Source organism: Lagenorhynchus albirostris, chromosome 9 (genome assembly GCF_949774975.1).
Source record: "Lagenorhynchus albirostris chromosome 9, mLagAlb1.1, whole genome shotgun sequence".
In the NCBI taxonomy this organism is placed as follows: Eukaryota; Metazoa; Chordata; class Mammalia; order Artiodactyla; family Delphinidae; genus Lagenorhynchus; species Lagenorhynchus albirostris.
This window is the reverse complement of record NC_083103.1, coordinates 44,657,733-44,685,161: the sequence shown is the minus strand read 5'-3', so window position 1 is coordinate 44,685,161 and position 27,429 is coordinate 44,657,733. Positions and strand designations below refer to the sequence as shown.

The 27,429-nt window shown below is 42.3% G+C and overlaps 1 protein-coding gene across 1 annotated transcript; it reads left to right on the top strand.

The window, feature by feature from the left end:
- The first annotated feature begins 1,019 nt into the window (after positions 1-1,019).
- Positions 1,020-27,429, top strand: LOC132526486 (large ribosomal subunit protein eL42-like). Its single transcript, XM_060160840.1, has 3 exons — positions 1,020-1,118; positions 2,781-2,902; positions 27,114-27,429. Exons 1-3 carry the CDS (start codon positions 1,020-1,022, stop codon positions 27,427-27,429), a joined length of 537 nt encoding a protein of 178 aa, XP_060016823.1.

The following is a 27,429-nucleotide window of genomic DNA, read 5'->3' as shown; positions in this document are numbered from 1 at the left end:
GAAGTCCTAACCCCCAGTACCTCATAATGTGACCATATTAGAAATAGGATCGTTGCAGATGTAATTAGTTAAGATGAGGTCACTAGGGTGGGCCAGATTCAATGACTGGTGTCTTATAATGAGGGAAATATGGACAGATACACACACACACACACACACACAAAGGAGAGCACCATGTGAACAGGCACAGAAGATGGCCATCTACAACCAAGGAGAGAGGCCTGGAATAGATTCTTGCCAAACAGCACTCAGTAGGAACCAACACTGCAGACATCTTGATTCACACTTCTAGCCTCCAGATCTGTGAGACAACTTATTTCTGTTGTTTAATCCACTCAGTTCATGGTACTTTGTTATGACATTCCTAACAAATGAACACTCTTACCATTGAAAAATTCTCACTATAAGTCATGATCACTTATTTCAGTTAGCCCTAAAACAACCCAATGAGTCAGGTACTTTTATTTATACTCATTTTTCCAAACGAGGGCTCTGAGGCTATGAAAGGTTAAGAAATTTGCCCAAAGTATTAAGTTGTGGAGCCAAGATTTGAACTCTGCTGCCTGACTCTGAAATCCGTGTTCTTTTCTGCACCACCCACCACTGCCTCAGAAAGAAGGAAAGTCCTGATGAATAATTCTGTCGTGGGAACCAGGCCCACGTGAGCTCTGCCTGGTAGTCGTGCTCCCCATGTGGACACATTCAATTCATTGTTGTCAACACAATGGGCTTCCAGACATGCCACCGGGGTAGACAACACCTGGCAGCTCCCAGATGGCCATACAGGAGCCAGGGTGGATGACAGGCCAGCAAGGGCCGACAGGTGAGGCCCAGCTGACAGGATTTGGCAAGAGGGTGAGGCCAGTATTCATGGACCTGACAGGTTCAGTCATGGTTCTACAGGGTGGGTGGCACTGGGCACTAAGAGAAGCCAATGAGAATTCTGTGAAGGCAGGAAACAGATGGGCAGTTATTAGGAATTGAGCCTGAAAAGGAATAAGGACAAGACAGGGGCAGAAATGCAGGATCTGGGACCCACGGAGACCAAAGAGGCTGAAATTCAAGGCCAGAAGGTGGAGAGAGACTACAGGAGCCCCTCAAGGAAGATGCTGTCCAAGGTCAGAAGTAACTGGTCTCTGAGGATGATGCCCGTAGGTTTGACTTTGGTGAGAACAAGGTAGAGTTGAGAAGAGGCTTCTTGTCTAACTACTGGAGAAATAACTTATCTTGTGCAAATGAAGCAAATGGGGGAAATCCCGTGTAAGGCAGTTGCCCCAACTGCAGGCTTAGAGCCATCCTGGCTTTCATTTGGGGTTTCTCCACCCTACTCTGCCTGGTTCAAGTCCAAGGGTCATGAAAGGCCTTTAACAGCTCTGGACAGAACACGCCTTCCTCATTTCTCTCCTGATTCTGAGCCCTGACTTCCTACGAGATAGGGTCCTAACACTCCCAGCAGATGTGCCCCAGCCACTTCCCAAGTGTTTCCTAGCCACTATCAGCAAGCCACCATCGCTTCCCTGAGTGTCTGGGGTCTCAGATATGAGCTTATGGGCTTCGCCAGTTGGGACCAAGGCCAGCTTTCAGGAAGTTGGTGGCAGGGGACTTCCTTCCCTTCTGAGCTCTATTTACCCATCTTCACACCATTGCAGGACTTCCTCACCCTACCTTCTGTGGGACATGGATAAGCATTTTAAATGTCATTATTTGTATATTCTAATCTAATGTACATTTTGAAAAGGTAAAATTTTATAAGTAGCAGCATAATTCTTACAGCGCTTTGGGATAAGTTTAACAAACGATGTCACAAGAACCGTAGAGAAATTCTGCTTTTTGACCCAGTAATAGCACCCTTGCAATGGCATTCTAAGGAAACATTCAAGAGATGAGGAATATACTCATTCATGAATTTAGTAAGCTTGCTAAAGATGTGAGGGCATGTGAGGGATCACTATGCAGGGCACTCTATTCCATCTTGCCAGCAACCTCTGACTTCCTGCATTCCCCTCACCCCTTTTCATTTGTCCACCCAGATGACCTCTGAGGCTGCAAATCCCGCCCCCCCCATTCTAAAGAGCAACTCAGCTCTCCATAACACCTTCCCCAACACTCCCCCACCCAAACCCCCCCAAATGCTCCATTCAACACTCTCACTCCCCACTCCAGAGAAGGCAGTGAAAAGTGGTTATCCTTAGCATAGTTTTCCTCTTCCTCTCACATATACTATGGAAATTAGAAAGCTATTAGAAAAGAGAGAGGGTTAGCTCTGTATGTGCTGACATGAACAAAAGATGTTGATGATTTATCATCAAATGAAACAAACAGACAAGTTGCAGGGCCATATATACAGTGTGATACCTTTGTATCCATGAGGTCTGGCAGGCTCTGTGTCAATCTGTTAGCTGTAGTTTCTTTCCTGTGGGGAGGAAATGGGATTGAGGTTATAATGGAGAGCATTCACTTTCTTACTCCATATAAATATATTATTTGAACTTTGTTTATTTTACAATGAAAATGTATTGATTGTGCAAGTAAGAAAGAAGATGCAGGATTTCAGCATGGGGAAAGCAGGCCAAGGATTGGCAAGACCCTGCCCTCTTGGAGAAGCAAATTTTTACCCTCAGCTAGTTTGCTCATTTTTCCCCAACTGCCTCAGGAAGCTGAGAGAGAGTGGGCTCTCCTGTTGGAGGCATTGCTCAGAAAGCCAGGCTTAATGCTCTTCTATTACTGCTGGCTAACAACCCTTCTCCCTCAGCCTTTCCAGACCACTCACCCGCACGCAGTGCACCAGGGCTGTATGGGGCCCGGAAGACCACTCCTTGATAGGTTCTCCTTCCTCTGGTGAGAGCCATGCCAAAAAACCTGGGGTTCACCAGGACCACAAGCTCCTCTTCGACAAAGAGAGGTGAGGGGATTCTGAGTTGTCGATATCTCTTCTCACCCTTCTCGGCAGGATTAATCAGGCTTGGCCAAAACCAACCAGTAACACTGAATGAAAACAGAGAAGACAGAGAGCCTCAGTTCTATCTTGTCCACTGTGCCTCAACTCATAGGAAACAAAGGTAAGTCAACAAGCTGTGGTTTGTAACCACTTTAATGGATCAGGGGAAGTAAGAGCCTTGAATGTCCTCCCAGGTTGGATGGAAGTTTCCCTCCTGGGAGAAGAAAATTCCTGGCAAGTTAGTGCTGGTTGTTGGCAGGCCACCTCAGGTCCTTGCCTTGTGGCCCTCTCCATAGGGCTGCCTGAGTGTCCTCACAACATGGCAGCTGGATTCCCCAAGAGCCGGTGATCCAGGGGTGATCAGGCCACATCTTTTATGACCTAGACTCAGAAGTCACACATCATTTCTGCCACATTCTATTCATTAGAAACAAATTAGTAAGCCTAGCCCAGACTTAAGAGGAGGGGAATGAGGCTCCACTTTTTGAAGCAAGAAGAAAGAATTTGTGGGCATATTCTAAAACCACCACAGTCATTACCTATCAGCCCTTGTATAGCTTCAAGAGACACAAAAATGAGTCACACAAAATCCCTGCCGTCAACCGCAAATCAATCAATATGATACACCACATTAACAAATTGAAGAACAAAAACCATATGATCATTGCAATAGATTCAGAAAAGCTTTTGACAAAATGCAATATCCAGTTATGATAAAAACTCTCCACATAGTGGGTGTAGACAGAACATACCTCAACATAACAAAGGTTACATATGATAAGCATATCATATGGTCACATATGATAGGTCACATATGATAAGCATGTCATATGTGACCACATATGACAGTTAACATCATATTCAATGGTGAAAAGCTGAAAGCATTTCCACTAAGATCAGGAACCAGACAAGGATGCCCAGGCTCGCCACTTTTCTTTTTTAAATAAATCTATTTATTTATTTTTGGCTGTGTTGGGTCTTCATTTCTGTGCGAGGGCCTTCTCTAGTTGCAGTGAGTGGGGGCCACTCTTCATCACAGTGTGCAGGCCTCTCACTGTCGCGGCCTCTGTTGTTGTGGAGCACAGGCTCCAGACCCGCAGGCTCAGTAGCTGTGGCTCACGGGCCTAGTTGCTCCACGGCATGTGGGACCCTCCCAGACCAGGGCTCAAACCCGTGTCCCCTGCATTGGCAGGCAGACTCTCAACCACTACGCCGCCACGGAAGCCCTCGCCACTTTTATTCAACGAAGTATTGGAAGTCCTAGCCACAGCAATCAGACAAGAAAAAGAAATTTAAAAATCCAAATTGGAAAGGAAGAAGTAAAAGTGTCATTGTTTGCAGATGACGTGATACTATACTTAGAAAATCCTAAAGATGACACAAAAAAACTACTAGTGCTCATCAATGAATTCAGTAAGCTGGAGGATATAAAATTAATGTACAGAAATCTGCCACATTTACATATAGTAACAATGAACTATCAGAAGGAGAAATTAAGGAAACAATTCCATTTACAATTGCATTAAAAAGAATTAAATACCTAGGAATAGATCTAACAAAGGAGGTAAAAGACCTGTACTCAGAAAACTATAAGACACTGATAAAAGAAACTGAAGACTAACAAAAACAGATAGAAAGATATACTGTGTTCATGGATTGACAGAATTAATAGTGTTAAAATGACCATACTACCCTAGGCAATCTACAGATTCAATGCAATACCTATCAAAATACCAATGGCATTTTTCACAGAACTAGAATAAATAACTTTAAAATTTGTATGAAAACACAAAAGAGCAAGAGCAGCCAAAACAATCTCGAGAAAGAAGAACAGAGCTGGAGATATCCCTCCAGCTCAACACTGCTAATCATCAGGGAAATGCAAATCAAAACCACAGTGAGATATCACCTCACACCTGTCAGAATGGCCATCAGCAAAAAGACCACAAATAACAAATGTTGGCCAGGATGTGGTGAAAAGGGACCCCTTGTACACTGTTGGTGGGGATGTAAATTGGTACAGCCACTGTGCAAAACAGTATGGAGGTTCCTCAAAAAACTAAAAATAGAACTACCATATCATCCAGCAATTCTACTCCTGGGTATATCTCTGAAGAAAACGAAAACACTAATTCGAAAAGATGCATGCCCCCAATGTTCATAGCAGCATTATCTACAGCAGCCAAGATATGGAAGCCACCTAAGTGCCCATCAACAGATGACTGGATAGAGAAGATGTGGTATAAATATACATACAATGGAATATTATGCAGCCATAACAAAGAATAAAATTTTGACATTTGTCACAACATGGGTGGACCTGGAGTCTATGCTAAGTGAAATAAGTCACACGGAGAAAGACAAATACTCTATTTTCTCTCTTATACATGGAATCTAGAAAATAAAATGCATATAACAAAACAGAAGCTGAGGGCTTCCCTGGTGGCGCAGTGGTTGAGAGTCCGCCTGCCGATGCAGGGGACAAGGGTTCGTGCCCTGGTCCAGGAGGATCCCACATGTCCTGGAGTGGCTGGGCCCATGAGCCATGGCCGCTGAGCCTGTGCGTCCGGAGCCTGTGCTCCGCAACGGGAGAGGCCACAACAGTGAGAGGCCCGCGTACCGCAAAAAAAAAAAAAAAAAGCTTTACACAAAAATTTATAAAAAAAAACCCAGAAGCTGACTCACAGATATAGAGAACAAACTAGTGATTACAAATGCGGAGAGGGGAGGGAGGGGCAAGACAGGGGTAGTGGATTAAGAGGTACAAACCACTCTGTATAAAATAAATGTTACAAGGATATATTGTACAGCACAAGTAATATAGCCAATATTTTACAATAACTTTAAATGGAGTATAATCTATAAAAATTTTGAATCACTATGTTGTACATCTGAAACTAATATGAGATTGTAAATCAACTATACCACAATTAAAAAAAAAAATTCTCTGCCCTCAAAAAACTTTTCGGCTTGACTTCCCTGGTGGTCCAGTGGGTAAGACTCCGTGCTCCCAATGCAGGGGGCCCGGGTTCGATCCCTAGCTGGGGAACTAGATCCCAAATGCATGCTGCAACTAAAGATCCCGCGTGCCACAACGAAGATCCAGAGAAGTAAAAATAAATAAATATTTTTGAAAAAAAAAAGAAAGAAAGAAAAACCTTTTGGCTTAACAAAGCAGACTGACAAGTCATACTGGATTATATAAGCTGTGGGAACACAGAGGACAAAGTTTTCTCCTGGGGGAGGGAGGACAGTGGGAGAGGAGTCTCTGAAAGGAGGTAGAATCTGATGTGGGCCTTGAAGTGTGAGTAGGAATGTGTTAGATCAGGTGAACTGATGCTCAGCCCCCATTCCAACCTCCTTCTGGCGTTCCCTGCTCTGCAGGAGCTGCTAAGATAAAACTACATTTCCCAGACTTCTGTGCAGGTGACGCTCTGGAAAGGATTTAGGTTCCACTCTGTAAAACACACAAAAGCAAGATTTGGAGGGCAGGAATCAGGTGTGAGCCAAGCTCCCATCCCTTCTGCTATTTCTGCTGACGAGTCTGCCGTGGAGGTGTTTGCTTTTCCTACGGCACAGGTGGCAGCAGCCCCAGACACTGGCTCACGGGGATATCCTTTTGCTGTTGAGACTGTGGCTAGTGTGGCATAGTTCTGGAGTGGCAGCTATGTGCTTCCTGAGGGTAGAAAATGCTCAGGCCTTCCAGAACCTCGTCTAGAGTTGGAGTGGAAGGGCTCAGAGCACAGGGACAGCTTGCCTCAAACTCTCCCTCCTATGTCTACTCCTCCTGGCCCCCTTGACTTCAACTCTTTCATATCCTTAAATGAGTGAGAGGCCACCCCTTTGCAAGGACTCAGAGGTGATCTTACTTTGGCAAGTGGCAGGATCTTGGAGCCTTAACTACAACTGGGACTGAAGCCATTTCATTTTAACAACCAGTCGCTCCAAGTTAAAAACCATAAAATGCCAACAGAAACTTAAGCTGGCCCTCTACAGTCTTTTACTGTCTCCTTCACTGAACCCATCCACACATGCAAAGTTGTCAGCCAAATGGAAGTGTCGCTGGACTCATTTAAGGGATAAATGTGGGACCTTTAGAAAGTCTATAAGCCCAGCAGATGTCAGGAAGCCAGCAACTGATGTTTGCCTGTGGTTTCTGGGCTGTGTACCTGGGATGTGCAGGTTAGAACAGAGCTCATCTCCCCCCAGTCCTGGGCTGCAGAGACACTGACTTGTGATGGGGTTTTTATTGCTCTTGTTTTCAATCATTAATGTACCAACATCACGTGCCAGCTTCCACAGGGCTCTCATTCTCCAGCAGGCTCCCCATCCCTGCGCCCACATACACATACACATACACAGTGCTTCAGATACTTGGGAGACTGACCTTCCCGCATTCATTTGATAAATATTTATAGCTTAAGAAACAACAGGCTGGAAAGCCCACAACAGCCATCAATCCCACCCACAGTGGGACTTGCCTGGTGTCAGCCTGGCTTGTAAACCTCTCTGAGTGCAGGGCAAGGCGTCCTGAGCAAGAGGCAATAAATACACACTGCTTGGTTGAGCCCCTAATTGACAGAATCTTGAAACCAGAAACCAAGTCTAGGGTTCCTGCGTAGCCCGTGAGCCTTAGATGGGAAACAAGCATGAGGACGAGATGGATTTGACTTCTGAATGATGACTCTTTTTTGAATTGCAGTAAAGAGTCAGTGTCCAGATGTCCCCCCAAAGGCCTCCTTATGCAGCTTCTAAACATTTTCTAGATCCTGGACCCCTTTCAGAATGTGATTAAAGTTCTGGGTATTCTCCCCAGAAAAATACACACAGGCACATACACACAACACTGTGCATGTAATAACTTCAGAGACAGGCCTTCCAGAAGCTAAGAGTCTCACAGAGAAGGTAAACAAACAAACAAAAATGCACATGAATATGGAGGACAACATGACGGGCACTCTGAAGGATTGTGGCGCTAAAGTATTTTGAGAGTTCATGGGGGAGAGAGGTCAAGTTGTAAGGTAAAGAGTCAAGCATAACAAGAAGGAACCAATCCTGAATGCATTCCCACGTCCTCCAGACGTCCACCGAGGGCTTCTGTATCTTGATGTCCAAGTGAGGTGGCCTGGACTTCTGAATCCCGTGGACCAGAGAGTTCCACGTGCTCTCGAGCATTTCTGCTGGCTCCCAGTGGGGACCTCAGTCTCCTGGCCCTTCTACCTCTTGAAATTCTAGCTTCCTCACACACCACTTCTGTCCCCATATGACATCCCCCAACCCCAACACAAAATTCAGCCACTCCTTTGGCTTCCACGATAGAAAAATTCAATCCCACCAAGCATTTATACATACAGGTTTTACAAAATATGGGAGAATGGGTCCTGGGAAAGGGTCATATTATACAGCACCTGGACTTCTGCCATCACTGAGTCCCTCTGCCTTCTCTCCACACTTTTGTCTCTTTCCCCCTTCTTTTCAGAAGCAGCTTAAAGAGTTCCTGAGCCTTAGTGCCCGCTGACACCTAGGTCCGGGGTGAGGGTGGGGTGAGGGTTGGTGGGGAAGGAGAAGAACCCGCTCTCCAAGGACGGATCAAGGCATCCTTCCAAAGCACACACGCAGTGACTTCTCTAAGAGGAATTCAGCAATAAAAGTCTCTCCATCCCATTTGTATTGGTGAGTTGAAGAGAACAAAATCCACTCCAGCTAGATCAGGCAAGAAGGGATTTATGACAGGATATTAAGTGTCTTACAGAACTACTAGGAGAAATGTAGAAAAGACTTTAGGTTGAGCTTTCAGAAAAGCCTCCCAAAGAAGATCTGGGCCACCAGGGAAGCTGCTCGCTCCAAAACCACCAGTGCTCCTGCCACAAGGTCACCAGCAAAATGCATGATCCTGGCCTCCCAACATCCATGAGGCTAGAGACAGGACACCGGGATGCCTGCTCACGCCACCAGAGAGAGCTCAGTCAGTCCCTCAACTGCAATGCCAGCAGAAAGAGCAGGGGCAGCAGAAGTATGGCCTCTGCCTGGCTTCCACCCAGATCTCTTCTGCCTCATACGTTGAGGTCTGATCATCCATCCAAGGAAAGACATCCGAGAGTCCATTACAGCCAGGATCCACAGGGCCTGCCCAACAGGTGGGGACTCTGATCTGAGCACTCATCCTTGTAATGTGGGCCACACACACTTGTGTGCCCTTCTCCTTGCCCCCAGGCAGAGCCAGGACTGGAATGAGGCAACGGGGCTCCAGGGGCACAAAGTAGAAGGAGGCACTCCCTCTATGGCTCATGCAAGTGCAAGGTCAGCACCTGCAGTGAGTGTCTCCTTAAATATTTGTGCACTTGGTGCCTTGCCTGCCTCATCTTAGTTCCAGCCAGCTCCCAGGGGATACTAACCTGCACTCCTTCCCCAGCCTTGACAATCTGGAAACAGGTCCTGGCTGGACATCGTGGTGAGATTTCCTGCCACCTCCAGCTTGATTCCTAGGCCAGATGTCAGAGGGGGCACCAGGCTGTCTGAAAGCCAACATTTCTAGGCCCAGCTTCCCGAATCCAGGAGTCTTCAATAAACTGATTTATTTTGTACCTCTTAACCCCCACCCTTATCTTGCCCTTCCTACATATAACATAAATAAACTATAATGACATATTGTACAACACAAGGAATATAGCCAACATTTTACAATAACTATAAATGGAATATAACCTTTAAAAAGTGTGAATCAGGGACTTCCCTGGTGGCGCAGTGGTTAAGACTGCAAGCTCCCAATGGAGGGGGCCCAGTTTCGATCCCTGGTCTGGGAACTAGATCCCACATGCATGCCGCAACTAAGAAGTCCTCATGCCACAACTAAGAAGTCCACCTGCCACAACTAAGAGTCTGCATGCTGCAACTAAGAAGCCCGCTTGCCACAACGAAGATCCTGTGTGCTGCAACTAAGACCTGGCTCAGCCAAAATAAATTAAATAAATAAATAAATATTTTTAAAAATTGTGAATCACTATGTTGTATACCTGAAACTTACATAATATTGTACATCAACTATACCTCGGGACTTCCCTGGTGGCACAGTGGTTAAGAATCTGCCTGCCAATGCAGGGGACATAGGTTCGATCCCTGGTCCGGGAAGATTCTACCTGCTGTGGAGCAACTAAGCCCATGCGCCACAACTACTGAGCCCATGTGCCACAACTACTGAAACCCAAGCGCCTAGAGCCTGTGCTCCTCAACAACAGAAGCCACCGCAATGAGGAGCCTGTGCACCACAACAAAGAGTAGCCCCTGCTCACTGCAACTAGAGAAAGCCTGCACGCAGCAACGAAGACCCAACACAGCCAAAAATACATACATAAATAAATGTATTAAAAAAACTATACCTCAATTTTTAAAAAACTAAGTAGAAAATAAGCAGCTGTATTTAAATCCCTCTGTGCTGAAGTCTCATGAGGGATGCTACTCTTTTGTCTTATGGAGTAAGGAGTTCCTTCTCCTTTTTCACACCAATAGGCAATGAAAGAGGTAGAATATGGCTAAGCTCACCCCACTTTCCACCAACTTACTCCCAAAGGGATAAAAAGGAAGAAAAGCATTGTGGTAAGAATAAATAAATTAGACTATATTAAAATTTAAAACTTCTGTGCATCAAAGGACACAATCAACAGAGTGAAAAAGCAACCCACAGAATGGGAGAAAATATTTATAAATCATATACTATCTAATAAAGAGTTAATAACCAGAATATATAAAGAACTCATACAACTCAATGACAAAAAAAATAAACAACCTGATTTTAAAATGGGCAAAGGACTTGAGTAGATATTTATGCATAGAAGATACATAAATGGCCAACAATCACATGGAAAGAGGCTCAATATCACTAATCATTAGGGAAATGCAAATCAAAACCACAGTGAGACACCACCTCACACCCATTAGGATGGTTACCTTAAAAAAAAAACAAATAACAAAAAAGCCACCAGAGGGCTTCCCTGGTGGCGCAGTGGTTGAGAGTCCGCCTGCCAATGCAGGGGACACGGGTTCGTGCCCCGGTCCGGGAAGATCCCACATGCCGCGGAGCGGCTGGGCTCGTGAGCCATGGCCGCTGAGCCTGCGCGTCCGGAGCCTGTGCTCCACAACGGGAGAGCCCACAACAGTAAGAGGCCTGCGTACCGCAAAAAAAAAAAAAAAAAAAAAGCCACCAGAAAATAACACATGTTGGCAAGGATGTAGAGAAATTGGAAGCCTTGTGCACTGCTGGTAGGAAGGGGAAATGCTGCAGCCACTATGGAAAACAATATCATGGTTTCTCAAAAAATTACAAATAGAATTATTGTATGATCCAGCAACTCCATTTCTGAGTATATACACAAAAGAATTGAAAGCAGGGTCTTGAGGAGATATTTATACTGCCATGTTCATAGCAGCATTACTCACAGTAGCCCAAAGGTGGAAGCAACCCAAGTACCCATTGATGGATAAACAAAATATATACATACAGTGGAATATTATTCAGCCTTTAAAAGGTAGGAAATTCTGAACATGCTGCAACATGGATGAACCTTGAGAACACTAGGCTAAGTGACATATGCCAGTCACAAAAAAACAAATTGTTTGATTCCACTCACCTAATCAAATTCATAAAGACAGGAAGTAGAATGTTGATTCAGGGGCTAGGGGATGGGGAGAATGGAGAATTTAATGGGTATAGAGTTTCAGTTTTGCAAGATGAAAAGAATTCTGGAGATTTTTTTATACAACAATGTGAATGAACTTACCACTACTGAACTGTACACTTAAAAAGAGTTAAGATGGTAGATTTTATGTCATGTGTATCTTACCACAATTAAAACATTTTTAATTTAAAAAAAAAAGAAAAGCATTGTGCACGAGCTGCCTTTCTCTGCCTTCTCTTTATAACAGTGTTTGAGGATTACCATTTGGATGAGAAGGGGCCTTTAGAATACCTGCCCAAATCTGCAGGAGCGCTATGTGTTTAATATAGTATAACATCTGCCATTGGTGGCGGAGGGGGTGGGGCACCAGGCATTGTGCTCAGTACGGTACTTTACTTGTGGTTCCTTTTTCTTTTTTTAAAATTTTTATTTATTTACTTATTTATTTTTGGCTGTGTTCGGTCTTCATTGCTGAGTGCAGGCTTTCTCTAGTTGTGGCGAGCAGGGGCTACTCTTCATTGTGGTGCACGGACTTCTCATTGCGATGGCTTCTCTTGTTGTGGAGCAAGGGCCCTAGGCGCGCAGGCTTCAGTAGTTGTGGCACGTGGGCTCAGTAGTTGTGGCTCGTGGGCTCAGTAGCTGTGGCTTGCGGGCTCTAGATCACAGGCTCAGTAGTTGTGGTGTGTGGCACACGGGCTTAGTTGCTCTGAGGCATGTGGGATCTTCCTCGACCAGGGCTTGAACCCATGTCCCCTGCATTGGCAGGTGGATGCTTAACCACTGTGCCACCAGGGAAGCCCCATGGTTTCTTATTTAATCCACATGAAGACCCTAGGGGGTAGGTCTAATTATTAGGGATGAAACTCAGACTTCAACGGGTTAAAGTCACAGTCTGTGACTTACCAAGTCACAGAGCTAACACATCAGTGACCCTGAGACCTGACCCCAGGTCCAGTAGGGCTCCGAGGCTGGGTGGCCAGCACCACACCACACTGCCTCCCTGGCAGAGGCTGACTTTTCAAGGTCCATTTCAGGCTCCTTCCCAGCACGATCAGAACCCTGGTGTAAGAGGCTCTCTATCTTCCCCACTCCTACCACTGCCCCCATGAAATGTTAAATAAACGTACAAGGATAACTTTCCTCTTACCTCTTTGCAGCCGCCGCCCCAAGAGGCCCACCCAGACCAAATCACACACAGGAGGCGGCCAGCGGTATGGTAGGTGGTATGCTGCCCTGGAAGGGAGACCGACAGCTTTCCAGCCAAAGGGCCCTGGGTTGAAAGCCCAGTGCCACCGCTACGTAGCTGTTTGACACTGAGCACGTGACACCCTCTTTGAGCCTGATTCATTATCTGTAAAATGGGATAAGTGATCCTCACCTTGTAGGGTGGTTAAAGGGTTTAAATGAGTATGTATACAGTCCTTCCTCAGCATCCGCAGAGAATCAGTTCCAGGAGCTTCCTCGGACGCCAAAATCCACGCATGTTCAAGTCGCTTATATAAAATGGGTACAGTGGGCCCTCCGTATCCGTGGGTTTTTCATCCATGGATTCATCTAACCTAGTACTGAGCGGTTGGTTGAATCAGAAGCTGTGAAACCCATTTAGGTCTCTAATCCATTTTGAGTTTATTTTTGTGTATGGTGTTAGGGAGTGTTCTAATTTCATTCCTTTACATGTAGCTGTCCAGTTTTCCCAGCACCACTTATTGAAGAGACTGTCTTTTCTCCATTGTATATTCTTGCCTCCTTTGTCATAGATTATACCAAAGGTATAAGGCCAGACACTATAAAACTCCTAGAGGAAAACACAGGCAGAACACTCTGACATAAACCACAGCAAGATCTTTTTTGACCCACCTCCTAGAGTAATGAAAATAGAAACAAAAATAAACAAATGGGACCTAATTAAACTTAACAGCTTTCGCACAGCAAAGGAAACCATAAACAAGAAGAAAAGACAACCCTCAGAATGGGAGAAAATATTTGCAAATGAAGCAATTGACAAGGGATTAATCTCCAAAATATACAAACAGCTTATGCAGCTCAATATCAAAAAAACAGACAACTCAACCCAAAAATGGGAGGAAGACCTAAATAGACATTTCTCCAAAGAAGACACAGAGATGGACAAGAGGCACATGAAAAGATGCTCAACATCACTAATTATTAGAGAAATGCAAATCAAAACTACAAAGAGGTGTCACCTCACACTGGTCAGAATGGCTGTCATCAAAAAATCTACAAACAATAAATGCTGGATAGGGTGTGGAGAAGAGGGAACCCTCTTGCACTGTTTGTGGGAATGTAAATTGATACAGTCACTATGGAGAGCTGTACAGAAGTTCCTTAAAAAACTAAAAATAGAGCTACCATTCAACCCAGCAATCCCACTACTGGGCATACACCCTGAGAAAACCATAATTCAAAAAGAGTCAGGTACCACAATGTTCATTGCAGCTCTATTTACAATAGCCAGGATGTGGAAGCAACCTAAATGTCCATCAACAGAGAAGTGGAGAAAGAAGATGTGGTACATATATACAGTGGAATATTAGCCATAAAAAGGAACGAAATTGGGTCATTTGCAGAGATGTGGTTGGGCCTAGAGACTGACATACAGAGTGAAGTAAGTCAGAAAGAGAAAAACAAATATCATACATTAACTCATATATGTGGAATCTAGAAAAATGGTAGGTGATCTTATTTGCAAAGCAGAAATAGAGACACAGATGTAGAGAACAAATGTATGGAAGGAAGGGGGAAGGGGTGGGATGAATTGGGAGATTGGGATTGACATGTATACACTATTGATACTATGTATAAAATAGCTAACTAATGAGAAACTACTCATTAGTTATAGTAGTATAGCACAGGGAACTCTACTCAGTGCTCTGTGGTGACCTAAACGGGAAGGAAATCCAAAAAAGAGGGGATACATATATACATATAGCTGATTCACTTTGCTGTACAGCAGAAACTAACACAACATTGTAAAGCAACTATACTCCAATAAAAAATTCATTTAAAAAAAATAGAAGAAGCAGCTGCGAAACCCAGCAGATTCAGAGGGCCAACTGCGTATACAAAATCTGTGTTGTCAGCCAAGGTTGCCTGTCCTTTGAAATTCAAAAACACTGGCTTGAATCTTATTTCAGCCTCTGCCAGGGACAAGATCCATCTAGAGATTTATTCCTGCACAAATCGGAATTGTGTCACTTTCCTTCGAAGCCAAAGAGGCTTGGTTTTAAATACTATTTTCTTCTCTGTTATCCATGAAAATTTCCAAGAACTGTGCCGGGTCCATCATAATCACTTTGAGGACCAAGAGGTCAAAGGAGGGGTAGAAAGGAACAGTCCTCCTTCTTAAAGCAGAGCTGGACCCCTCCACAGATGACTTCCGGGAGGACTTGATCTGTTCTGAGGTTTTCTGATCTAAGAAACAGAAAACCCAACCTGAAGGCATTAAATACCAGGCAACTTATTTGTCCCCAAAGCCTAAAGTTCAGAGGCAGGGTGAGCTTCTAGCACTGGGCTGTTCAGAGGCTCCCAATGTTTAGCAGGCTACACCTCTGTTTGCCTGAGTCTCTCCCCTCCCCCTCTCACCCCCATCAGCTCTTTCCAAACTGGCCTCTTGGGGTAGCAGGAGGGCTCCTGGCAGCTTCCAGGGCGACATGCTTCCTCATTCACAGCTAATGGATCGATGTGGTCACATGCCCACTCCTATGCCAAGGGGGTTGATATTATGTTGATGACTTAGGTCAGTTGGAACCTACCCCAAAACCAAAAGTTGACTTGATCCTTGACTCAAACCACATTGTAGTTATACACGGTGGGATAGCTACTGGTGGGCAACCGTATTATCTGCTACAAAACCCTTTATCAGTGTGCGTGTGTGTCATCCTGTATGTGTGATATGCCAGTGTGTGTAAAGTATGAGTGTGCTATGTGTATGTGATGTGTCTGTGTGAGAATGTGTGTGAAATGTGTGTATATAAGTGTAGGTGTGCTTGGTAATCATTTTGCAATGTACACAGGTCAAATCATTACGCTGTGCACCTTAAACTTATACAGTGCTGGATGTCAATCATATCTCAATAAAACTGGAAAAATTTAAAAACCGTACTATACTATGTGATTGTGTGTATATGTGTGTATGTGAAATGTGTGTGTGTGCTGAGAAGAACAAGTGTCCAAATTAAGTGTCGCTTCTGTTTGGGGCCTTTCACTCTGATCTCTGCTGCTATCACCTTGATGGCCACTAGGGGCACTGTGCTCCCCTTTTAACCCTCTGGCCAATGTGTGTACAAAATGCTTTTCCCCTAAGCACAGATGAGAGGTTGGAAATTTTTAAAACAACTATACTAACAAAAACGAACAGAACGGAAATCAATTCAGAGAGCATAAGAAACATTCAAAGTTGTTTCTTACAACGTACATTGCGGAGCCAATAATTACCTCCTGTTTTCCGCAAAGCGCTGTCTGCCTTTGAGTCTTCCCAGCTCCTGGCTGTGACTTAGGGACACCGTCTCACTCCCTGCTTTGCAGAACAGTCTCCAGGAAACCTGTTCCCTCGCAGCCAAGGCCAAAACTCCCATCTGTGCTCACCATTTCACCTCAGGGCCCTTCCTCCCCACCCCCTCCTCTCTCCCTCCTTCCATCACTGTTCCAGGAGACTGCCCTTCCCAGCAGCAAGGGGCCCACAGTAAAACAGCTTCATTATACTCTGCAAGCTAAGAAGCAGCACGATCTAAACACAGAAAGGTGGCCTCATGCTCTCCATCAGCGCACTTTAGACTCCGACGAGAGACCAGAAGGTCACCTGCTCCCCAAGCCCTAGTCTGGTGCGGGTTCTAGCTGCCTGGCCTGCTGTCCAGCCCCTCCCCTTCCCCTTTCCCGTCCCTGTCCCCTTCCCTGCCCTCGCCTGGGCCCTGGCCAATCGGGCGGAACCAGTCCTGTGCAGCCCTCTACTGCCCTCTACTGGGGTTTTGCTTACACAGCCCTGGAGTTCACCAGCACCCCGGGACTATGGGACTCTCTTCCCCAACTCTTTCAGAGTCCCCCTTTGGTCTGGCCGCTGGAACATAACTCACCAATATTTTAACCCACCAATCGCTTCTCAGATGCTTAATTAATCTTTTTAAAGCTGTAAGGGATTTAAAACTCATTCCCCAGGGCCAGGGTGAAAATTGAAAGAACTTACTTTTTCATTCATTCATGATTCAAATGTTTATTGCATGCTGTTTGCTAGACTCCGTGCTGGCACTAAGGACACAAAAAGGAATAAGAAAGAAACTATCCCAAAAAGGAATAAATAAGATGCTGGGATAAAATATAACAAGGAGAAGCTACTTGGATGAAGAGGAAGCAACTCTTCCTCACTGCAACTTTTGTTCTCCTCCTGCCCATCTCCACGTAACAGCCAGAGTGACAATGTTATACACCGAGAAGTTGGAACATGTCACTTTCCTACTTCAAATCCATTAAGTGCTTCCATTTGTATTTAGGACAAAACCAAGCTGTCCCTACAAAATCTGGCCTATCTTTCCACTCCATCTTGTGTCCTTCTCTCCTGTGTTTTCATGTGCTCACCACACTTGTCTTTTTTTAGCTTCTGCAAATAAGCCAAGCTGTTTTCTGTCTCCCCACCTTTGGATATGCAGCTCCCTCTACCTCGAATGCTCCTACCTTCGTCTCCATGAAACTGGTTACTTCTTATTCTTCAAATGTCAGCCTAAATGTCACCCATCAGCAAGACCTTCTCTGTCTTCCCCATCCAAAACATGTCCACTTCTAGTTCTATCTGATATCAAAACATATTTTGAAACTTCAATTAATAAAGCAGTTTGATATGAGAAGAAATTAATGAAACCAAAGAAAAATAAGAAATAGACTCTAACGCACAAGGGAATTTACTGTAAAGGTGGAAAGATGAGATTTCAAATCATTGGGGAAAAGAGTAAATAAAATAAAAGTAAGTAGTGGTAGCACAACTAGTCAGTACCTACTGAGATAAGAACAAAGCTGAGTTCTTATTCTCACTCCTTACACCCAAGTCAATTCCAGATAGATCAAATATGAACTGTAAAAAATAAATCATAAAATATCTCTAAAAAGGGGGTTAACTAAATACTAATCTAAGAAAGTGGCTTTTCTGAGAAGGCTATGAAATCCAGAAGCTAGAAGGGGAAAAGTTAGTCAACTTGTCTAGGTAGCAATGTAACTTTGGTATGAAAAAAAAGGAAAACAACAACAAAAACTGAAACTTAAATGAAAGGCTAGGTTCCAAAACAGGGAAAACAAATTTAAAACATATTTGTCAAAGAGCTCTTTTCCTTAACCTAAATAGAACTGATATAAATGAATATATATATATATTTAAAAGCCCAACAGAAAAGTGTGCAAAGGATAGAAAGAGATCATAGAAAAGCAAATTCAAAGGATGATTAACATGCAGAAAGATGCTCTCACTCATGTATACTTAAAGAAATGTAAATCAAAATGGTAAGAAAACATTTTTTTTTCACTTATCAAACTGGTACAAGGCTTCTCTGATGCTGGCAGGGATGTGAAGAAATTAATCCTCTCATCCACTTTTGATGGGAGGGGGGTACAAATTGATGCAATTTCTTACTACAGGTAAATCTGATAAATACAAAAATTTAAAAGGCACATGTCTTTTCATATAGCAAAAAATATGGTTATACCTACAAAATTTCAGTCACATATGTACAGTTATCTTTCTAGCAGAATTTTTATAAAAGCAAAACCCAAAGTGCCCATTAAAAGTGAAATAAATTATCCATCATCTATGATTCCATACATAGAAAATCCCAAAGATGCCATGGAAAAACTACTAGAGCTCATAGATGAATTCTGTGAAGTTGCAGGATACAAAATTATTATATATAGAAACTGTTGCATGTCTATACTAACAATACACTATCAGAAAGAGAAATTAAGAAAACAGTCCCCTTTACAAACCCATCAAAAAGAATAAAATACCTAGGAATAAATCTAACCGAGGAGGTAAAAGAACTGTATTCAGAAAGCTATAAGACACTCATGAAAGAAATTGAAGATGACACCAACAGATGGAAAGATACACCATGTTCATGGATTGGAAGAATTAATATTGTTAAAATAACCACACTACCCAAGGCAATCTACAGATTCAGTGCAATCCACATCAAAATACCAATGGCATTTTTCACAAAACTAGAACAAATAATTTAAAAACTTGTATGGAAACACAAAAGAACCCAAATAGACAACAATCACAATCACCTTCACTTCAGACTATACTACACAGTCACAGTCATCAAAACTGTGTAGTACTGGCACAAAAGCAGACACAGAAATCAATGGAACAGAATAAAAAGTCCAGAAATAAACCCATGCACTTATGGTCAATTAATCTACAACAAAGGAGGCAAGAAGATACAATGAAGAAAAAACAGTCTCTTCAATAAGTGGTGCTGGGAAAACAGGACAGCTACATGGAAAAGAATGAAATTAGAACATTTTCTCACACCATATACAAAAATAAACTCAAAATAGGTTAAAGACCTAGGTGTAAGACTGGATACCATAAAACTCCCAGAGGAAAATATAGGCAGAACATTCTTTGACATAAATCATAGCAAGTTTTTTTGGATCTCTCTCCTAAGGCAAAGGAAACAAAAGCAAAAATAAACAAATGGGACCTAATTAAACTTAAAAGCTTTTGCACAGCAAAGGAAACCATCAACAAAATGAAAAGACAACCTATTGAATGAGAAAATATTTTCAAATAATATGACCAATAAGGAGTTACTATCCAAAGTATATAAATAGCTCATGCAACTCAATATAAAATAAATAAACCTGATTAAAAAATGGGCAGAAGAACTGAATAGACATTTTTCTAAAGAAGACCTACAGATGACCAAAGGCACATGAAAAGACACTCAACATTGCTAATCATCAGGGAAATGCAAATCAAAACCCCAATGAGATATCACTTCACACCTGTCAGAATGGCTATCATCAAAAACATTACAAATAAATGTTGGTGAGGGTGCAGAGGAAAGGAAACCCTCTTGCACTGTTGGTGGGAATATAAATTGGTACAGCCACTGTGGAAAACAGTATGGAGTTTCCTCAAAAAACTAAAAATAGAACTATCAAATCATCCAGCAATTCTACTCCTGGGTATATCTCCGAAGCAAATGAAAACACTAATTTGAAAAGATACATGCACCCATATGTTAAAAGCACCATTATTTGCAATAGCCAAGATATGGAAGCAACCTAAGTGCCCATCAACAGATGATTGGATAAAGAAGATGTGATACATATATACACACACACACATATACATACAATGGAATACTACTCAGCCATGAATAATAATGAAATTCTGCCATTTGCAACAACATGGATGGAACTGGAGGGTATTATTCTTAGTGAAATAAGTCACAAAGACAAATACTGTATGTTATCACTTACATGTGGAATCTAAAAGATACAACAAAGGAATGAATATAACAAAACAGTAACAGATTCACCAATATAGAGAACAAACTAGTGGTTATGAGTTGGGAGAAGGAAGGGGGGATGGGCAAGATAGGTGTAGAAGATTAAGAGGTACAAAATCCTATGTATAAAGTAAGTAAGCTAGAAAGATATATTGTACAGAACAGGAAATGTGGCTAATATTCTATAATAATTGTAAATGGGGTATAATCTATAAAATTTTTGAATCACTATGTTGTATACCTGAAACTAATATCAACTGTACCTCAATAAAAAATAAATAACATTTTAAAAAAATACATTATGGTACTGGCACAAAAACAGACACATAGACCGATGTAACAGAGTAAAGAGTCCAGAAATAAACCCACAACTTATGGTCAATTAATTACAACAAAGGAGGCAAGAATATACAACCGGCAAAAGATAGTCTCAATAAATGGTGCTGGGAAAACTGGACAACTACATGCAGAAGAATCAAACTGTGACTACTCTCTCACACCATACACTAAAACAAACTCAAAATGAATTAAAGACTTAAATATAAGCCCTGCAGTCATAAAACTTCTAGAAGAAAACCTAGGCAGTATGCTCTTTGACATTGGTCTTTGTAACTTTTTTGGATACGTCTCCTCAGGCAAGGGAAACAAAAGCAAAAATAAACAAATGGAACTATATCAAACTAAACAGCTTTTGCACAGTGAAGAAAACTATCAACAAAAGGAAAAGGCCACCTACAGAATGGGAGAATATATTTGCAAACTATTTGTCCAATAAGAGGTTAATATCCAAAATAGACAAAGAACTCACATAACTCTACATCAAAAAAACAAACAGCCGGATTTTTTAAAATGGGCAGAAAACCTGAATAGATGTTTTTCCAAGAAAGACATACAGATGGCCAACATGCACATGAAAAGATGCTCAGCATCACTAATCATCAGGGAAATCAAAGCAAAACCACAATGAGATGCTACCTCACATCTGTCAGAATGGCTATTATCAAAAAGATTACAAATAACAAATGTTGGTGAGCGTGTGGAGAAAAGTGAACTCTCTTGCACTGTTGGGAATGCAAATTGGTTCAGCTAATATGGAAAAGAATATGGAAAAAAATAGAACTACCATATGACCCAGCAGTTCCACTCCTGAGTATTTATCTGAAGAGAACAAAAACACTAATTCAAAAAAAAATGCACCTGTATGTTCATTGCAGCATTATTTACAATAGAAAAGATATGGAAGCAACCTAAGTGTCCATCAGTAGATGACTGGATAAAGAAGATGTGGCACGTATATAATGGAATACTACTCAGGCATTAAAAGGAATGAAATTTTGCCATTTGCAACAACATGGATGGACATGGAGGGTATTATGCTAAGTGAAATAAGTCAGACAGAGACATATACTGTATGGTTCCACTTATATGTGGAATCTAACAAAATAAAACAAATACACAAATATAACAAAGCAGAAACAGAGTTACAGATACAGAGAACAAACAGGTGGTTGCCAGAGGGGAGGAGTAGGAGAAAGAAAGAAATAGGTGAGAGAGATTAAGAGGTACAAACTTCCAGCTGCAAAATAAATGCCACAAGTATGAAATGTACTTGGCGGGAATATAGTCAATAACTATGTAATATCTTTGTATAGTGACATATTGTAACTAGACTTATTGTGGTGATCAGTGTGGAATATATAGAAATATTAAATCTCTAAGTTGTGTAACAGGAAATAACATAGTGTAGAAGTCAATTATGTATATGTATAACTGATTCATTTTGTTATAAAGCAGAAACTAACACACCATTGTAAAGCAATTATACTCCAATAAAGATGTAAAAAAAATTATACTTCAAAAACAAACAAACAAATTTTAAAACTCATAGAAAAAAAGATCAGATCTGTGGTTACCAGAGGCAAGGGTTGGACGGAGGGGGAATTGGATGAAGGCAGTCAAAAGGTACAAACCTCCAGTTATAAGGTAAGTAAGTACTAGGGATGTAATGTACAACATCGTAAATATAGTTAACACTGCTGTATGTTTTATATGAAAGTTGTTAAGAGAGTGAATCCTGAGTTCTCATCTCAAGAAAAAAAAGTGTTTTTTTCTATTTCTTTAATTTTGTATCTATATGAGATGATGGATGTTCCCTAAACTTATTGTGATAATCACTTCATGATATATGTAAATCAAATGATTATGCTGTACACCTTAAACTTACATAGCGCTGTATGTCACTTATCTCTATACAACTGGAAGAAAAAAATTATCTGTCATTTACATGATGCAATTATGTGCAGAGATTAGAGAGAATAAGGGTGATCTGGACATGCCAATGGGGAAAGACTTTTAATACATTATTGTTAATAATTTAATTTTAATTAACTTTATTAATTCTCTTTTATTCTTGAAAGCATGCTGTACAGGAAAATGATCCCCTTTGTATAATTTATAGCATTGACACATATATGGGTAAGTGTATTTTTTTTTCCTGGAAGGAATCACAGGTTTTGCTTTTTACCTTTGGAGAGAGAAAATGAGATGGGAAGGGAAGGAGTGAGATTTTCCCTTTTCATTTTGTACTTCTCTGGAGTAAAGTTAAAGGACTTGAAAACTTTTACCTTGGATTTATATTATATTTTAACATTTTTTTAAATTTGCCACTTAACTGTTTGTAATGAAATTATGGTCTCAGCTATGAATGCCCCTTTCAATATATGTTCTGTGATAAACAACAGAATTCCTTTAAGCGTGTCTCCTTTACAGTGAGCGAGATGTGAACACTTTCTTAATCGAATGCACTGGAGGGATGCTGCATTAGCAAGGGGCTTTCATGCCATTTTCCAGGGTTGGAGGGGTGGATGTGAGGACATAGGCTAGAGCCTGCCCCAGCCATGGCCAAGAGCGCTGTCCCTCTGTAACCCTGCTGCCTCGGCCTTCGTAGGATAACCTTTTCACAAAACTCAAAAACTTGAGGGACTTCCCTGGTGGTGCAGTGGTTAAGAATCTGTCTGCCAATGCAGGGGACACGGGTTTGAGCCCTTGTTTGGGAAGATCCCACATGCCACAGAGCGACTAAGCCCATGCGCCACAACTACTGAGCCTGCACTCTAGAGCCCGTGAGCCACAACTACTGAGCCCGTGTGCCACAACTACTGAAGCCCACACGCCTAGAGCCCATGCTCCACAACGAGAAGCCACCACAATGAAAAGCCCGCACACCACAACAAAGAGTAGCCCCTGCTCACCACAAATAGAGAAAGCCTGCAAGCAGCAATGAAGACCCAACCTAGCCAAAAATATAATTAATTAATTTAAAAAAAAAAAAAAAAACTTGAGCCTCAGGGCAGCCTACATTCTCTAAAGGGCTCCTGCCCAAGCCAGGGCCCCAGACCACCCACACTGATGGCCTGTGCCCTTTCCTGCATCCCAGAAGCTGGGCTATTGCTTGTCCAGTGACTCCAGAACAGCTCCAGTTTACCCAAATCAGCCAACTTCTCTGCTATCCCATGGTAGAACCACACTGCTATGGACTTACTTGTCTTCCCCCCAGAACTCATATATTAATTAAGTCCTAACCCCCAGTGCAATGGTATGTGGAGATGGGGCCTTTGGGAGGTAAATAGGGTTAGCTAAGGTCATGGGGGTGGGTCCCTTACGGTGCGATTAGTGCCTTGTCAGAAAGCTTGCTTTCCTCTCCCTCAGTGATGTGAGGACACAGCCAGAAGGTGGCAATCTGCAAGCAAGGAAGAAAGCCCTCACCAGGTAACCTAATCAGCAGGCGCCTTGATCTTGGATTTACCAGCCTCCAGAACTGTGAGATAAATTCCTGTTGTTTAAGCCTCCCAGTCTTGGTATTTTGTTATGGCAGCCCAAGCTGACAATTATACACACGTTCTCCAATGAAAGCTGAATTCCTCCTAAGGGATTGTCCTTCTTTGGGTATGCTCCCTCAGCCCTAGGGTACCAAAGTGTCTTTACATCATAGGGTTACTCATGTATCACAATTAATAACTCTTCATGTTATACTTCCTCTATTTAACCTCCTGTGTGATTTCTGTCTCCTGATTGGACCCAAACTGCTTCACCAATATTTTCTATCTTAGCACTTACTTATTTCATAGCACTTATCCTAATTTGTAATTTTTTAAATTTAATTACTTGTTGCTTGTGTGTCTCCCACTAGACCATACACTCCATGGTGACAAGGACCGTGTCTCTCTTCTGTATCTTTTTCAGTACATAGTCGGTACTTGGTAGACCCTTACTGACTAAGTGGAAAGCAGTAAAGCGTAGTGATTAAGAGCGTGGATTCTGGAGCCATACTCTGTGGGTTAAAATCCTGGCTCAGCCTCTTAAAAACTGTGACCTGGAGCAGAGTACTTAACTACGCTTCAGTTTCCCCATCTGTAAAATGGGGATAATAATGGTACCTACCTCATAGGACTCTTGTGAAAATTAAATTGGTTAATATACATAAAACTTCTAGAAGAGTTCCTGACACATAGAAAGTGCTGTATATACTATGTTATGTGAAGAAAGATCAAAGGACATGAAGGTAGTCTGGTGACTGGTGGAAGGATCATCATCTTCAAATATCTGAAGGACTATCATGTACAAGACCCAATTAGACAAAACTCCAACAGAAATGGAAAAGTATAGAAAAGAAGGTGGGCTAATAACAAAGCATTTGAAATGGCTTTAGCCGTCCTAAAGTGACCAGTCATTCTGGTTTGCCTGGCTCTGTGTAGGTTTTAAAACTCAAAGTCCTACCCTGGGAGACCACTTGGTCCCAGGCAAACCACATGGCTGATCACTCTAGCTGTCCCCAACAAGACTTTCTTCATGAAGTAGTGAGTGTCCCTTCCTGACAGATTTGAGCAAAAGCCAAAGGGCCATGGTTCAGGGATGTTAGAGAAATTATTCCCATGTGAGGAAGAAACTGGGACTAGAAGAACTTTAACCCAGGTAAAAAAGCATATTTTAACAGAGAAGTAACACGCATCTGGAGACAGGAAAACCCTAGTTCAATTCTGGCTCTGCCACTTACAAGCTGTGTGATCTTGGATAACTTAACTTCCTGAGCCTCAGTTCCTCCATCTATAAAATAGGAATAATCGTCCCTAACTTGTAAGGTTGTCATCTGGATCAGATATAATGGATGTAAAGTGATTTGCACAGTGTCTGACGTAATGTAAGTATTCAGAGGTCCAACTCTAGGATTCTCTAAGCCCAGGGTTTCTCAGCAGCGGTTCTCTAAGTGTGGTCCCTGGACCAAGAACACCAGCATCACCAGGAACTCATTAGAAATGCAAATTCTCCATCTCACCCCACACCTACTGAATCAGAAACTGGGATTGGGACCCAGAAATCTGAGTTTTAACTAGCTCTCCAGGTGATGCTTGTTACACTAAAGAGTTTGAAAAGCACTGCTGTAAGCAACAGTCCTGTCTCTGAAACAGAAGAATGGGAAATCTCTCCAAAACTTGAAAAGTTTTCCCTTTATCCCACCATAATATAAAATTATTTTAAAATAAGAATAGTGATGAAATGTTGATCCAAATGCCTTTTAAAATTACATATATATGTAAACAGGCTTCGTAAACAGGCTTCACTGGCAGGAGTCATCTACACTCTGGGGTAAATATTGATATTTCAGTATGACCGGGCCTTGGCATGCCCTCAGCGAAAAAGCACTGATAAATTGGCTTACTTTGGTTACACTGTGTAAACCACTAACTTGACCAATCATAAACTACACAGTTGAGTTGATTTCCCACACTCATAGAGGGGGTAAGTCGGTAGGATAGCTGGAAAAGAATTTCTTAAGTTGTTATAACATACTTCTTTAGGCGGAAAGTCACCCTGAGGGTAAGTAAAAAGAATTCTCACTGGAGTGCACATTAATTTCTTCTCTGCCCTAACAAGTCCCAGAATATAGTGGTATGTTTATCACATACACAAATCTGGACAAAGAATCAGGTAAAAATATTTTTAAACTGTTCTAAACTCATTTTATAAACAGACATCTTTTAATATACAAAATCTAAGATAACTCAGTCAAAATAATCCATCTTTCCTTGAATTTGAAATGCTTCTCATGATTTTTAGGGACGAATGAGAAGAACAATCTTCACTTTTCAAAGTTCTGAGAATATCTTCAAAATATTTATTTAAACACTCAAGCAGAAAGCGTCATCTACACAAAGCAATAGTATGCAAATTCCTTGTGTACGTTTGCTTTTGGAAGCAATATCCTTTGCTGTGTTTCCAACTGTGGCTTTTATCAAGCAATTCAAAATCTATTTATGTACTGAGAATTCTAGGCTCCTTACACTGTGAGAGGGGAGTATTCGAAAAATATTCTGACCTTGAGGAAAGTCAGAGGGGAGAAAAGACTGCATTCAAAAGAGGTATTTTAGGGACTTCCCTGGTGGTGCAGTGGTTAAGACTCTGAGCCCCCAATGCAGGGGGCCCAGGTTCGATCCTTGGTCAGGGAACTAGATCTCCCATGCATGCCACAACTAAGGAGCAGGCGAGCCTCAACTAAGAAGCCTGCCTGCCACAAGTGAGACCCAGCACAACCAAATAAATAAATAAAATATATTTTTTTAAATAGGTATTTTAGGGCTTCCCTGGTGGTGCAGTGGTTAAGAATCCACCTGCCAATGCAGAAGACACAGGTTCAAGCCCTGGTCCAGGAAGATCCCACATGCCACGGAGTAACTAAGCCCATGTGCCACAACTACTGAGCCTGCACTCTAGAGCCTGCGAGTCACAACTACTGAGCACTCGTGCCACAACTACTGAAGCCTGCGCACCGCAACGAAGAGTAGCCCATGCTCGCCGCATCTAGAGAAAGCCTGCGCGCAGCAACGAAGTCCCAACGCAGCCAAAAATAAATAATAATTAATAAAATAAATATTTTTTTTAAATCTTTAAAAAAAGAAAAGGTATTTTAGCTTGTTTCCCTGCTGATAGCAGTCTTGCAAACACGGTGAACGTTCCTAAAACCAGCCGGACTTTCTGCAAGAAGTGTGGCAGGCACCAACCCCACAAAGTCACACAGTATGAGAAGGTCAAGGGAAAGCGGCATTACGACAGGAAGCAGAGTGGCTATGGTGGCCAGACTAAGTCGATTTTCCAGAAAAAGGCTAAAACTACAAAGACAATTGTGCTGAGGCTTGCATGCGTTGAGCCCAACTGCAGATCTAAGAGAATGCTGGCTATCAAGAGGTGTAATAAGCACTTTGTGCTGGGAGGAGATAAAAAAAGAAAGGGCCAAGTGACCCAGTTCTGA